Source organism: Orcinus orca, chromosome 18 (genome assembly GCF_937001465.1).
Source record: "Orcinus orca chromosome 18, mOrcOrc1.1, whole genome shotgun sequence".
Classification (NCBI taxonomy): domain Eukaryota; kingdom Metazoa; phylum Chordata; class Mammalia; order Artiodactyla; family Delphinidae; genus Orcinus; species Orcinus orca.
The window spans coordinates 26,181,801-26,197,235 of record NC_064576.1 but is presented as its reverse complement, the minus strand read 5'-3'; the positions used below and the strand labels follow the sequence as shown (position 1 = coordinate 26,197,235).

Sequence of the window (15,435 nt, the reverse complement as noted above, 5' to 3'; positions counted from 1 at the left end):
GCAGTCCTCAGAAAGTTCCCTGAGTAAAACTTAACTCACAACGTTTTGCGTTTTTTCTTTCAGTCGACAATATTGGTACTTGTCTAGGTTGGGCTCTCGAGGAAGCAGATGCTGATATGAAGTTATGAGTGCAGGAGCTTTATTGGAGAGTTAACATCTGTGAGAGCAAAAAGGATTGGGTGCGGAGAGCTGTCACTTCATACTGCAGAGCTGACAAAATCTCAGCTAGTTCAGCAGGGAACTCTGAAGCAGAGATTGCCCCTTAAATGGGTCCAATGTGAGGCAAAAGTGGGGCTAGACTACTGCCTTGTTTAGTAAACAGCAGGGTGCAACCCTGAAGACAGCATGACCTCAAGGTAGAAAGCCAAGCCAAGGAAACATCAACAAAACTAACAGCTGGATGGCCTAGGCAGAGTGTGCTTTCATGACAGGGAATCCAGCCATCTTATCTCCATGTCTGTCACACTGGCAGTGTGGCACTAGTTAAATTTTTGGTGGCTGTGTATTTGGAGATGAATATTGATTAGGCCAGAACAAGAGGTGTTAGTGAAGTGTACTCTAATTCTAAAATCCCACTTGAGTTTATAGTGGTAGACCACCACCAATTCCTTAGGTAACTGGACTTGTCATCACCAAAAGATTAAATATCAAATTGTCGCCACCAAAAGATTAAATATCAACATCTCAAATGTTGCTTAAGGCCTCTAGAATGATAAGAATATCATTACCCCCATATCTTCCCCAAAAAGTTGCTCCTAGTGGGACAACTCAGGGCCTCTGCTTGTGATGGCCCATTACAGGTCACACTGGCTTCGTGGAGAAATGGGCAAAAGGAGCTCAGAGTAGCTCTTTGGAGAACAATGAGAATCTCTTATTTCATACAGATCAAGGAGGTGGCATTTAAGGAAGTCAGATTGGCTCTTTGTGACACATCACTTTTTTTTTTTTTTTGGGTCTTCTGCAGAAATTTCACAGTAGTGGTGGACAGAAAGAGACAAGACTTGTTTTGTTTGTTTCTTTGTTCGTTTTAAGGGTGTATTATACCATGGTGCCTAATATAGTGGAGGCTCTGGAGTCTGTCACTACTTACGAGTGATTTGGCTTTGGACAAGTGGCTCTCGGTGCCTTAGTTTCCTGATTTGTTAAACCGGGATTGCAATCGTGCCTACATCATGGAACAGTTGTGAGGATGAAATGAGATAACAGGTGCAGTTCCTGGCTTGGGAAGGGCTCAATACGTATCAGGTGTTATTCTACTTCTCTTTCCCCTCTTTCTCTTCCTCTCTTCACTGAAGACCCCCTTTCCTGTTGAATTTTGTCACCTCTCTAGATTAGCAAAACATTTACAAAACTTGGGAGGAGAGTAAAATTGAAAGAATTTGTTACTCTAACAAGATTTAGGATGTTTGCTTTTTGTCAGGATGTTGGTTTTCACCGGTATGTTCCCATTACTGTTCGGGTGTGCTAGGTGTAAAGAATGGCCTCTGTCCTGAGCAGCAGTCTATTTGAAAAACAAATGGACATATAAATGATTAATGAAAGTGCAACTGCATATAAAAGTAAGTTCTAAATGAACCGTACAGACCATAAATGGTGTAGGAATCTAATTGCATTTTGCTGAACTGGGGGTTGTTTTGATCATTGAAAGGTGATACCATTTGGGGTGAAATTGTGAGAGTGAGCTCTTGTACAGTAACACAATGAAATGTCATGTTTATTATCTTAGAGTCTAAAACACATTAAGTTAGACCTAAAGAAAGTTTAAGGACATTTAAGTATGACAATATCATTGCCTCTTATTGTTAGCCTATTAATTAACACTCTCTAACCACCAAATGTGTCAAGACGGCAAAAATGCGAAGAACTGCTCATCTATTTGAATAAAGCAATCAGAGGAAGGCTTACATTTTTTCAGCTGATCTCTCAATGAGTTTCTCTCTTTATTGTATTTTTGCTATTTTAATTAGGTGATCAGGCCCACCCAGTAGCCTTCTTCATTCCAGGAATCTCCTTTGGCGATTCAGGAGGGAAGTTAAGTAAAAAAGATAGCTGAGCCAGGTCACGTGGGATCATAGTTTTCAGGGTATAGAAAGCAGGTCTTTGGGTTAAAGAGTACGCTGCCCCATCATACTCTTCTACTTGCTAGAGAAACATGCTTTGCACCCCGTGGGAGATACTCACACATAGTAGGTCATGTGTGGTTAACCGGATACTGAGATCGACTGACAATGTTAAACACGGAGTAATTCCTTACTGTTAAACCCTTTGGAATTATTGATATGAATATGGCCACAAGAGTCCTATATTGTTTCATTATTTTCTTGTATCCTTCCAGCAACCTAGTGCTCTAGAGGCTAGAGGCCTCTTTCCTTGGCGAGATACATGAGTATGGCTGAAGAGTCCCTGTTGGATTCTTAAATCTCTTACTACCAGGAAGGGGACAAACAAAACAAGCTGACAAGACATCCCTTAGCTCACTGATGATTCTGAATAAGAGTTTTAGGAAGGTCCTAGAGACGGATCTCTGTGCCTTGTCCTAGGCTGGGTGAGTAATACGAGGAAGTGTTGGGAAACAGGGTGACCTGTCCTCAGGTGTTCTAGGAATGCGTCCCCGCTCTCCTCGACATCTGTATCTGTGCGCTGTGACTGTGCCTGCGCGAAACCCGTCCAAACAAAAAGACCAATCAAGGACGGTGATGTTTTTTCCCCTGATCCTTTTGCCACCGCCCACTCCGGACAGGCTGACAACCTAGATTGCTCCCTGGGACTTGCCTGACTTTTCCACCTCCACCCACCCAGCTAAACACCGCCCCCACCCCCCGCCCCCCGCCCCCGCCAACTCGCGACGCGGATGGGACGGCGGAGGACCCAGCGAGCATGCGCGACCATCCCGAGCATGCTCAGTAGCGCTTGCGGTGCCCCGGACCTTCGGCCCAGAGCTGCGGCCGACGCGGAGGTTTCGGCGGCTTCTGCGGCGGTGACGGGAAGTGAGGTGGTGCGGCTGGGCGACCGCGGCGGCACAAACAGAGGCGGAAGGGTCGCTGCGGCGACGACGCCGTCGACCCGGGTGACCGAGGGGGCTGAGCGCCGAGGGCACTCACCCGCTCGGAAGCCGGATCCCGAGCCGGGCAGGATGGATCATCACCAGCCGGGGACTGGCCGCTACCAGGTGGTGAGTTTCTGGCCCCAGCCCGGGCCTCCTGCGCCGCCGAGGATCCCGGGATTGCCCCCCGCCGTGGCCCCCAGAGTCCCTTTCCTCGGGTTATTCGCGGAATGGACGTGCTGGCTAATTTATTTTTGGCTCTTCTGGCAGGACCTTGCTTCCTTCACACCTCTCGGATGGAGCCTGCCTGTGGCTCCTTTGAGACCTTTCTTTCCACACCCCAGTCTCCTTCGAGGTCCCCATCCCTCCGCTGTTAGATACCCCTACGCCTCCCTTTAAAACTTGTATCTGTTTTATGTCTCACTTTCTCGGTCATTTCGTTATGCCCTGACCCAGACACTTCAGAGATATTCCTGCGGATTGTATACTGGAAATGAGTTCACATACCTGCTGGGAAGGTGTCGCCGTCATAGATGGAGTCGGTGGGGAGGAGGCAGGTGTAAGCCCTACGTAGGGTGGGAAGTGGATTTGGTAAAAAAAAAAAAAAAATGTGGGCTTAAAAATCGTGCAACTGTAGAGAATAGTCGTGGGGCTGAACTTGTTTCTCAGTTCTAGTTAACCTTGTCATTTTGTCCTTTTCTGTTTTGTTAGAATTAAAAGTGATTGCCTTCTGTTTTCTATCACTTTTTTTTTTGGTAGGAGGGGAAACAGGAAGTTTTACTTAAAAAATGCTAATCTTGTTTGAAAATTTTTCTTTAAATACAAGGTTTTCCAGCTTAACCGTATAAACCTTTGTATGTTGAAATGAGTGAAAAGTGCCCCTCTATGTTTTCCGTGTCAAATTTTCTAATTTTTTTTTCTCTGATACTAATTCCGGTGGTGTCATTGGAGATTCCTACGTAAACCTTATTTTAAAAATGGACCCAGCATAGTTGACTGTTTCGTTGCAGCTAGGTAGCATGTTATTCTGTAAACTTTGAGGTGGAAATTTAGTTAAACCTATTTACTGAGGGAGAGGAGAAAAACATTAATATGGAGCACCGACGATGCAATTTAATAGTACTGTTTGTGAAATTTACAAATATAGGTATGTTAGTGCAGATTTCATGTTTCAGGTCTATTTGCACAGGAGACACTAAGTTGTGAAGTAAAGAATTTCTATTAATAAGTGTATTTTGACATATGCAAAGGCTACTGAAAGATGAAATCCCGATGTATGTAATTTTGCTTTTTTTTTTTAAGATAAAAGCTCAGGAGGCTTCCACTTCATCTGGTTACATCCGGTAAAACCTCCAAATGATGTATATTCTGAATTCTGTGAAAATTTATCAGTATTTTTGGAATGGTTTGGAAAATGTTGCCAGTTTGGGAAGGCATTTTTCAGGTTGTTAGTGTATACACATTTTATTTTTTAAGGCATTACTATTTTTGCAGATGTTAGTAAAAATAAAATGCAATAGGTAAATATTGAATACCTATTGCATTTACTAGTGGGATTTCTTTTCTCTAATCTCTTTTCTTTCCTGTTGCTATTTGTTTTCCTTAATGGTGTTAACTGATTCGAATTCTTTCTCTTTGGGAGTTTTGCTTATCAGAATCCACCATGTTCACATATGAAAATCACTGCTCAAAACATTTTTTTTTTTTTTTTCGGTACGCGGGCCTCTCACTGTTGTGGCCTCTCCCGTTGCGGAGCACAGGCTCCGGACGCGAAGGCTCAGCGGCCCTGGTTCACGGACCCAGCCGCTCTGCGGCATGTGGGATCTTCCCGTACCGGGGCACAAACCCGTGTCCCCTGCATCGGCAGGCGGACTCTCAACCACTGTGCCACCAGGGAAGCCCTCAAAACATTTTTAATTGATGTATTTGTGCCTTAATTTATTATAGTGTCACATTTGCTTTCAGTAGTTATGATTATTATTTTTAAGAATTCCTAACACCAAAATGTTGGAAATTGCTGTCAGCTTTAAGATATTTTCTTTTTCTCTACAACTCCTTTCAAAATAAGTGGACAGTATCATTTTTTTTCTTTTTTTAATAAATTTATTTATTTTTGGCTGCATTGGGTCTTCGTTCCTTCATGCAGGCTTTCTCTAGTTGCGGCGAGCGGGACTGTTTGTTGTGTGCGGGCTTCTCATTGCAGTGGCTTCTCTTGTTGCAGAGCACGGGCTCTAGGTGCGTGGGGTTCAGTAGTTGTGACTCACCGGCTCTAAAGCGCGGGCTCAGTAGCTGTGGCGCACGGGCTTAGTTGCTGCGCAGAATGTGGGATCTTCCTGGACCAGGGCTCGAACCTGTGTCCCCGGCATTGGCAGGCGGATTCTTAACCACTGCGCCACCAGGGAAGTCCCGACAGTATCATATTTTATTGCCTTTTTTTTCCCCCCAAACTGGAGATGTGTCCCACAGAGACTTTGGATGGGTGGAGGCATTCCTTCAGAGCAGAGGGCAAAAATCTGCCCTTCTAAAGATACTTCTTGCTTCAAGTAGGTAGGACATCAATTTGTTTTCCTTGTAATGTGAAGTGTTTGAAAATCTTAGTACAGTTTACATTCAGATTTTGATTCCAATTCCTGTGTAATTACATGGTAATTTCATCTGTCTAGAATAACTCTTAGTTTTGTTGAGAATGGCCTGATTAGTAACTTTACCTAGGTATATGCCCCCCACCCCAAACTACTGGAGATGTGTCCTACATAGACTTTGAATGGGTGGAGTCATTCCTTCAGAGCAGAGGGCAAAGGAAAAAAAAAAAGCATCTGAGTTGGTTTGCAGCAAGCTAGGGACCAATCTACAGCTTACAGCTCTGGCCTGTATAATGAACACAACTGTTGTGTGGCTGACTTTAACTCAATTTTGTTTTTTTTAAAAAACTCTGGAATGATTAATAACAATGGAGCAATAAACAGGTTCAGTTGTTGAATGTTTAGAGCTGACTAAGTAGGAGACAGGAAAACATGCTTGGTGTTGAAATGGTATACGATATTAATTTTCCACTTATTCATAGAGTTAAATTTTAGCTTTCCGTATTGGTAAGTTAATGGTGATGTCTAGGACCATCAGAATGACTTACTACCATTAACCAATTCACAGCTTTATGTGGAAACTACTTTTTCTGTGATCTCTCCTCCATTGTTAAAAGCGTCCAAATTTTGTTAAGTGATAACAATGTACAGAGCTACAAATACAAAAAGCCTTGACTTGTTACCCTTCTAATTTCAGAAAAAGCCAGGTAGTTCCATTGTGTTATGGGAAATTCAATTTTGTCTGGTAGGAAATGGGCAAACTATGAAGTAGGTGACTTGGCTTGGAACTGTTATGCCACATTCTAACTTTGATGTTCTCCCTTTTAAAGGTTTTGTGTATGTGAACCACCAAGCTGACTACTAAGCTTTCAGAGGTATTCTGTGTATAAGTTAAATTGGCACTGTGGATTGTAGCAGTAGTTTCCCAAACTGTGTCATTCAGAATGGTGATAATAGATGGTCTTAGAAGATTTATAATATATATTAGCATATAAAGACATCCATTTGTACATTTAAAACCATGAGAGCTTCTGCCGTAAAGACGGTGATTTGGATTTGTTTAACTTAGCTCTTCCTAAACCTTGACCACAGATTTTTAGAGAAAACTTTGATTATATTAACATTTCCAAAATGTTAGTTTTCTATAAAAATAATGAACTATCCATACTGTGATGATATAGATACTTTGCTGTTATATATGAATTAGAGTTGCCCTTGATAAATCAGCTGGTAAGGAGGTTGACTATTAATAGTTAACAAAAACCCTCACATCTTTTAAAGTTATCTGGGCTTATATTTAGGTTGTGCTGATTACAATTTGTGAGCCCTTGGCTTAGTTACATAGCATTTTGAGGCCTCAGTTTCCTCATATTAGTACCTACCTCATTAGGATTATTATGAGAATTATATAATGTAGTGCAAGTAAAAAATACAGTGTAGAGACTGGTACATGATAAATATTATGAATAATGTAAGGTAAATAAACTATAAAATATTGTATATATTTCAGTTTTTGCTAGTGACTATGTTTTTGTCTCTTGTTTTATTTAGCAACATGAATATCAACTAGTTCTTTGTTGTCCGTGTCAAGAGCAGTGAAAAGTCTTAAGATCTGATTTTACCGTATTTACAAGCTGATAGTCTGTTAATTTTTCATGGTTGCTGGCAGAAAAACAGGAGACTCCCAGGTCAGAAACAAATGACATTATTACTCACAGCCCTGTAGACTCATGAACATCAGCATATTTGTGCTGGTTTTCCTTGTAACCAGGTCCCATGAGGGTGATGGGTCTAATGGAAGAACAGAGTGGATCACAGCTAAGGAACTCAGGACCAAGGGTCTAGCACTTTTTTTTTTTTTTTTTTTTTTTAGCAAGCTGCAAACATTGTAGCAAATAACAAACAAGCTAGTTCACCTCTCTCTGTGAGGCAGTTAAATGCTGTGGTAACCTTGACCTTCTTTCACACTCAGCAAGAATGTGCAGGGACACTCAGGCCCATAGCAGCCTGCCTTACCCAAGAGTACATTTTATGGATGAGATAATATATGGTGATTTTTAGGTGCAGTTGTTTACTTTTGTTTTCCATTTTAAAGAAGTATTTCAGTCTTTTACTTTACGATGCTCCCTAGTTTTGCCTTCCTCTCTTGGCCCAGCTAGATTCCTTTGATCATCACTTGTTTGTTTCCTTTGAACTTATCAATATCCTTTATCTGGTTTACATTCTTACCACACCTCTTTTACATCATCAGGTTCCATTGCTTAATCTATTAGGTACTTTTCAGTTCTCTTCTTGCTTAAGTTCTTTTACGTTGACATTGTGAACGTTCTCCTTGAAACTCCTTCCTCATTCCTGAAATGAAGGAGCTTTCTACTCTTTACTCCCCTGACTTTCCTTCTCTGCATGAACTCACTTTGTACTTACTCCTCAAATGTTGATACTTTCTATGGTATGGACTATTGGAATAGCTTGCTTAGTGCTTTCTTCCTTCATCTGACCATCCTTCTGTGTATTGTTTGTGCTGCATAAATTGTATTTGTAGAATATAAATTTGATTTTCATTTCTTTGCTTAAAAATCTTCAGTGGTCTCTTACTGAATATCCTCTCCTGCCACTTTAACATTAAAACTTTCAGGGAATTCACTGGTGGTCCAGTGGTTAGGACTCTGCACTTCCACCGCAGGGGGCACGGGTTCGATCCCTGGTCTGGGAACTAAGATCCCACAAGACGCACAACGCAGCCAAAAACAAAACAAAAGAAAAAACTTTCAAATATATACAGAAGTTGAAAGAATTGCACAGTTAACTTCCATATACCATATACCAGTTGTAGGGTCTACAATTCCCAACATTTTGTTGCATCTGTGTTATCGTATATCTGTCAATTCTTCTTCTTCTTATTATTTTTTGAGCTTATTTATTTATTTATTTATTTATTTATTTTTGGCTGTGTTGGGTCTTCGTTTCTGTGCGAGGGCTTTCTCCAGTTGCAGCGAGCGGGGGCCACTCTTCATCGCGGTGCGCGGGCCTCTCACTGTCGTGGCCTCTCTTGTTGCGGAGCACAGGCTCCAGACATGCAGGCTCAGTAGTTGTGGCTCATGGGCCCAGTTGCTCCGCGGCATGTGGGATCCTCCCAGACCAGGGCTCGAACCCGTGTCCCCTGCATTGTCAGGCAGACTCTCAACTGCTGCGCCACCAGGGAAGCCCCTGCATCTTATTTTTTGAGCTTTCAAAATAAGTTGCAGATATCAGTGTACCTCACTGCCAACCACATGCTTATCATCAGCCTAGAGTTCAATATTTCTTTATGGTTTTTTTCCTTTAGGATAAAATTGACATATAGTGAAATGCACAAATCTTCCATGGCCAATTAGATGAATTTTGACAAGTACATACATCTGTGTAACCCAAATCACTTTTGAAGTATAGAGCAGGGATCAACAAACTACATTCTAACTCTTGTTTTGTAAATAAAGTCTTGTGGTAGCACAGCCATGCCATTCATTTACAGTGGCAGAATTGGGTATTTGAGGCAGAGCCCAGAAAGCCTGAAATATTTGCTATTCTGCCCTTTACAGAGAAAGTTTCCTGACCACTGGGAAAGAACATTACTGTCACCCTAGAAAGTTCACTCATGACCCTTCCCTGTTGATTCCAACCCACCAGGTGATCACTATACTGTTTCGTTTTTCACTTCGAATGAGCTTTGCTTATTCTAGAATCATACAGCATATAGTCTACAAAGCTTCTTTCACTCTGCAAGAAGTTTAGGAGATTGATCCTGTTATTGTGTGTATCAGTAGTGCATCCCTTTTTATTGTTGAATAGTATTTCATTGTATAACTTGTACGAATATAGGGCAGTTTGTTTATCCATTGCTCTGTTGATAGACATTTGGGTTGTTTCCGGTTTTTGGCTCTTACGGACAAAGTGGTTAGGAATATTCTTGTGCAAATCATTTTGTGGGCGTACGTTTTCATTTCTCTTTGGTGGAATTACTGGGTAATAGGGTAGGCGTATGCTTAATTTTATGAGAAACCACTAGACTTTTTTCCAAGTCTGTGTACCATTTCTAAGTGTACCATTTTACACTTAGACCAACGATGTATGGAAGCTTTGGCTGCTTCACCACCTTGCCAAAAGTTTGGTGTTTCAGACTTTTTAATTTTAGCCATTCTGGTGGGCTTATTGGATTTTTTTTTTAAATAAATTTATTTATTCATTTATTTATTTTTGGCTGTGTTGGGTCTTCGTTTCTGTGCGAGGGCCTTCTCCAGTTGTGGCAAGCGGGGGCTACTCTTCATCGCGGTGCGCGGGCCTCTCACTGTCGCGGCCTCTCTTGCTGCGGAGCACAGGCTCCAGACGCATAGAGCTCAGTATTTGTGGCTCACGGGCCCAGTTGCTCCGCGGCACGTGGGATCTTCCCAGACCAGGGCTCGAACCCGTGTCCCCTGCATTGGCAGGCAGACTCTCAACCACTGCCCCACCAGGGAAGCCCTGGATTTTTTTTTTTTATATGAATTTATTTATTTTTGGCTGTGTTGTCTTTGTTGCTGCGCGTGGGCTTTCTCTAGTTGCAGTGAGCGCGGGCTACTCTTCGTTGCTGTGTGCGGGCCTCTCATTGCAGTGGCTTCTTTTGTTGCAGAGCACGGGCTTCAGTAGTTGTGGCACATGGGCTCAGTAGTTGTGGCTCACGGGCTTAGTTGCTCCGTGGCATGTGGGATCTTCCTGTAGCAGGGCTCAAACCCGTGTCCCCTGCATTGGCAGGCGGATTCTTAACCACTGCGCCACCAGGGAAGCCCAGGCTTATTGGATTTTGAAGTATAAATTTCTGTTCTTAACATACAAGTTCCTTGAATGGACCTTTCCATACCTATACAATGCCACATCTTAGCAATCCCACCCCCTTCCTCCCCGCCCCCCTGCCTGTCTTAATTTTTATGCACTAACTGCTGGAGTTCAGCAGGGTATACTTATTATTAGCTTCAACCATAATGTCTTCTCTCTTACTTACTTCCCTGACTTTACATGTGTTTATTTCTCACCTAACGTTCTGTACCACACCCCTGTGGTTTGTTTGCCTTATAGAATCCTGTTCCTAGATGTAAAAACTCCTACGAAATTATAATTGGAAGAGGGAGGCAGGGTGAGTTTCTTGCATCTGTCATCTCTACATCACGGCAGAGGAAAAGTTGAGAATCACAGCATTAGAGACCTTGTTACACTGAATTGTGTTTTTGTGTATCTTTGTGTACCTTCTAGACTGCTGCTTTTCCTCAGAGGTGCTTCAGGGCTCTGTGAATGTCTGATTTTTATTTCATCTTTAATATAGATTTTAAACTTTTAAAGTACTGTAACTCAGGAAATTCACTCTCAGATGTGTTTAAAACCAAGTTTCCATAGCTTGAAGATTAGTATTATGTTAATTTGTGTTGCCAGGGTAATTTGGTTTTGAATGGACCCCACATGGAAGTTTCTCTGGCTGTTTCTGTGCATGTAGCAATAGTAACTGAGAGTGTGTCATTAGTTTGATTGAGTACAGTTCATTTAAAAAAAATTATACAAACGAATAAGCTACTTTAGAGCACCTGAACGGTGCTGAGTCAGATGCTAGCCATCACTTAGGCATATTTGAACAGTACATGATCCAGTAATGGTGTAGTATTTGTGCAGTAACAAGTAAATGCATTGGAATTGTATCCTGAAAATAACATATTATAGATAGTTTATGTGTGTATCTTGTGTTTTGAGTGCCTCTTGTCAGATTTATACTTAAGACAAGGTATGGGAGCAGTTTTTAGATATCATTATTTTTTGTTTGTTTGTTTTTTTGCGGTATGCGGGCCTCTCACTGCTGTGGCCTCTCCCATTGCGGGGCACAGGCTCCGGACACACAGGCTCAGCGGCCATGGCTCACGTGGCATGTGGGATCTTCCCGGACCGGGGCACGAACAGATATCATTATTGATTAACTGTGAAACTGAGGTCCTATAACTCATTTATTCAATATTAATTTATAAAGTATCTCTGTCAGTCAAATTCTGTTTTAGGTGCTGGTGAACAAGACAGTTAAGTTCGTGTCTTATGGCTCATACTTTGATGGAGGGGAGGCAGATAAATAAGTGAGCATAATTTCAGATAGTAATAGATGGTTTAAAGAAGGTAAAGCAGGATGATGGTATAAGTAATACATTTTATCGATAATAAAATAGCAATAATAGAATAATAATATCTTTTTGCATTATGTCAGGAATATGCTGAGCACTCTGCTATGTGCTTTACACACATGAGCACAATTTATTCCATAGAATAATTCTGTGAAATAGGTAATGTTATGATCTTCATTTTGCAGATGAAAAAAATGAGACATAAAGAGGTTACATATATACAGGCATGTGTGTGGATCTAGGTGTGATGGATCTGGTATTCAAATCTTGGTGTTTTAGTTTTATATTGCTTTGTAACAAACTACTCAAAACACAAGCATTTTATTATGTTTCAAGATTCCTTGGTTTGGCTCTGATCAGCAGAGCGGTTCTTCTGTTCCATGTGATGTTAGCTGGGGCTCCAGCCATTTGGGGGCTTGATTGGGTTGGAACCTCCAAGATGACTCATTCCCTTCGCTAGCAGTTGTTGATGACTGTTGACTGGGAGCTCAGCTGGCAGTGTTGAATGTTGATCATTTCAGTTCTCCTCTGTGTGTCCTCTTCATGTGCCCTCTCAGTGTGACCTTGGCCTTTCACATCACAGAAGGAAGAGGAAGCTGCCATTCCTCTTAAGGCTTAATGTCATTTCAGCTGCATTCTGTTGGTTAAAGCAGCCGTAAATCCAGCCCAGGTTCATAAGGAGGGGAAATAAACTCCATTTCCCAATGAGGGAGAGGCAGTGCACATACATGGAGGCAAAAAATTGATGGTGGCATCTTTGGAGATGGTATGCCTCACCAGTGGGTTTGACTCCTCAGTGGATTGGAATCAGGATTATTAGGAAACTCTGTCCACTCTGCAGGTGTGACACTCAGGCCAAGACTTGATTGAAATGTTCTAGCTGATGAGTATTTCAGGTGTGATAAGGGCCTGTGGTGCAAATGAGCTTGTTGGTTTAAGAAATAAGAAGAGAGCTGTGTGCCTAGAGCAAGGTGAAGGGGGATGGCTCAGTGGAATGGGACAAAACAAAGAAATCAATTTTATGATAGATTTGATAGAAGAATGGAACTCTCGTTTGTAATTTTTGTTTCGTGAAAGCAGTCAAGTCCGGTGCATTGCCAGATGAAAACGTGGGGTCCCGGCCTTGGGTAGGAAAGCCAGTTTCCACTTCCGAGAGGCCTGCTGTCTTAGCCCACAGCACCCCCAAGGGATTGCAGCCTCCATGCCAGGACTTGCTAGATACTGCTTTGCTTGGGAATGTATCATGGTGACGCCAGCCTGGGATGGGCATAGCTACCACCTTGCCGTACTCCTAGTCATGAGGTGGTGAGTTGAGCTGAGCCAGGGCGTTCAGCTGCCTGAGAATCTTTCCTGGGGAGGCAGACTGCCTGTGAGCCGAGGCACCAGGTCCCTGGCACATGCTTTTTTGTCCCATTGGAGTTCACTTAAAAAACTTGGATTCAAAGATAAAATTATTAAGAATTGAAAGGTGACCATAGAGCATTAAACCCCAAGCATGAGGCCCTCCTGAGGCAAGGTTCCACGTGACTGCACTGGCCATGTGTTCGTGAAGAGGGCCCTGAAAGGAATCTCACTATGACGGTGGTAGTGGTGGTGGTGATGATCTAGAACCAGGGGTCAGCAAACTTTCCGGTAAAGGACCAGATAGTAAATATTTTAGGCTTTCCAAGTCATGTGGTCTGTGTCACAGCTGTGTGCCAGATCTGCTGCTTTCGTGCAAAAGTATCCATACTTAATATGTATACAAGTTAACATGGCTGTGTTCTAATAAAACTTCACTTACAGAAACAGATGGTGGGCTGGATTTGGCCTGCTAGCTGTAATTTGCCCACCCCTGGTGTAGATGAAAGAGGAATGCACCTCATAAAGGCCTTAAGTTTGGGCCTGTTGCAGGATGCTTCTGACAAATTTTTATTTCACTGAGTCTTGAAATAAACCCTTAGGAACGTGGTAAAGGTTGTTTTGCATCACTTACTTTTTGTACCTGGTAATCAGGCAGGCACTTGGTCTATCACTAGAATTGGTGTGGAGACCCCAGTTAGAGTATAAAATTTCCTATGAGAACAGCAAAGACAAGTTTCTCATGTCTGATGGAATCTTCATTCTGTTGGAGTGGTCACCTCATTGAGGCCATTTAAAATCACAATACCCCCTTCACAGTACTCCCTAGCCCCATTTCCTGCTTCATTTTTCCCATAGTACTTATCACGACCTGATAATTTCAAACCTTTTACGTGTTTAATTCCTACCTCCTTCTTTCCCCTGAGTGTAAGCTTCATGAGGACAGGTATGTTTTGTTCACTGCTGTATGTTCCATTATCTGGCATATGGTAGGCACTTAGGAAGTATTTGATAAGAATGACTGAATGAGTGGTGCTAGCTCAAGAGCAATTCCATAGACTCAAAACCTTGCTTATGTTATTTTATTCTCTTATTTTTATAAGAATTCTTTTTTTTTTTTTTTTTGCTACTGAGACTTGGGCTCTCTCAGATTGTGTGTGTGTGTGTGTGTGTGTGTGTGTGTGTGTGTATGTGTGTGTGCATGTTTTGCATTACCTTACAGCTTAACAGTATGTTGCTTAGTGTCTGTGTCTCTCTCCTCCTTCCTTCTCCCCTTCTCCCTCTCTCTCTCTCTCTCTCTCTCTACACACACACACACACACACACACACACACACACACTTATTTTTATAAGAATTCTTTTTTTTTTGCTACTGAGACTTGGGCTCTCTCAGGTTGTTTGTGATATATGATTGGCCCCATAGGGTTGTTCAGTAAGGAACCCATGAAGCCACGTGCAGTGGTCCTGCTTAGTACCTTCGTTGACTGTGGAGTTGTGGGTACTGCTTTGATTTTTCTCATCTGCTTTATATTGACTACTTAGAGACTATTTTCTTTTTATTCTTTCCTTAATGTCACACCTACATGCTAAAACACTGTCTCATTATATGTGTATTAATAATATATTATTTTAGAATTTTATACATATTCTACATGTGTAGGCCTGACTTAAATTTAAATAATTATGGAATACATTCTGCTGACCTTATTAAATGTAAATTTACTCAAAAGATCCTTGTGATTAAGGCTAGCCTATCTACCATTTGGTTATATAAATCATCCTCTATGTTTTCATGCCATGTTGTTGTTATGGTTTCTTCCAAAAGTTTGATCATTTAGCTGGAATTAAGGTGTAGGTAAAATTCTTGTTAAAGACATGCCAAGTGCAAGTTGGGAAATACTGCAAGTAGTCTAAGATTTACTATCAGATTATTTCAAGGTGTTGACTTTTAAGATTTGAATATCAGCGATTTAGTATTTTAAAAGTTTAGAAATGTGCTGTGGTTTAGTTTGTCTATGATGTTTCTCCAGACTTACCCTTTACATTATGTAAAGAAATTGTGCTATTTGGCAGAGGCTTTGAGAATAAGGAAATAAACTGGATAGTTTTACTTCTTTACTAATTTTGAGGCTCGTAGGACTTGTAGCCTGTTGGATGTTAGACTGAAGAAATCCAATAGCTTTTAGAGAACATTTGTTCTCGTTTGGGTAGGGCATTCATTTATATCAGCATGACTTTTTGTGTGATTTCCCCACAAGGGGAAGGATTAACACTGGAAATAACACTTGAGACCCTTTTAAGT

At 41.7% G+C, this 15,435-nt stretch overlaps 1 protein-coding gene across 4 annotated transcripts in view; it reads left to right on the top strand.

Moving 5' to 3' along the window:
• The first annotated feature begins 2,820 nt into the window (after positions 1-2,820).
• NDFIP2 (Nedd4 family interacting protein 2) overlaps positions 2,821-15,435 on the top strand; it is a 72,150-nt gene continuing 59,535 nt past the window's right edge. For 3 of the 4 annotated variants that reach the window (XR_007472998.1, XM_033400088.2, XM_033400089.2), the window contains exon 1: positions 2,821-3,172. Coding sequence is in view for 3 of the 4 variants with exons in the window: in XM_033400088.2 (XP_033255979.1) it covers positions 2,852-3,172 (321 nt within the window). In the remaining variant the exon portion in view is untranslated. The remainder of the gene's footprint in view (positions 3,173-15,435) is intronic. The other variant, XM_004276834.4, reaches the window with a different exon arrangement.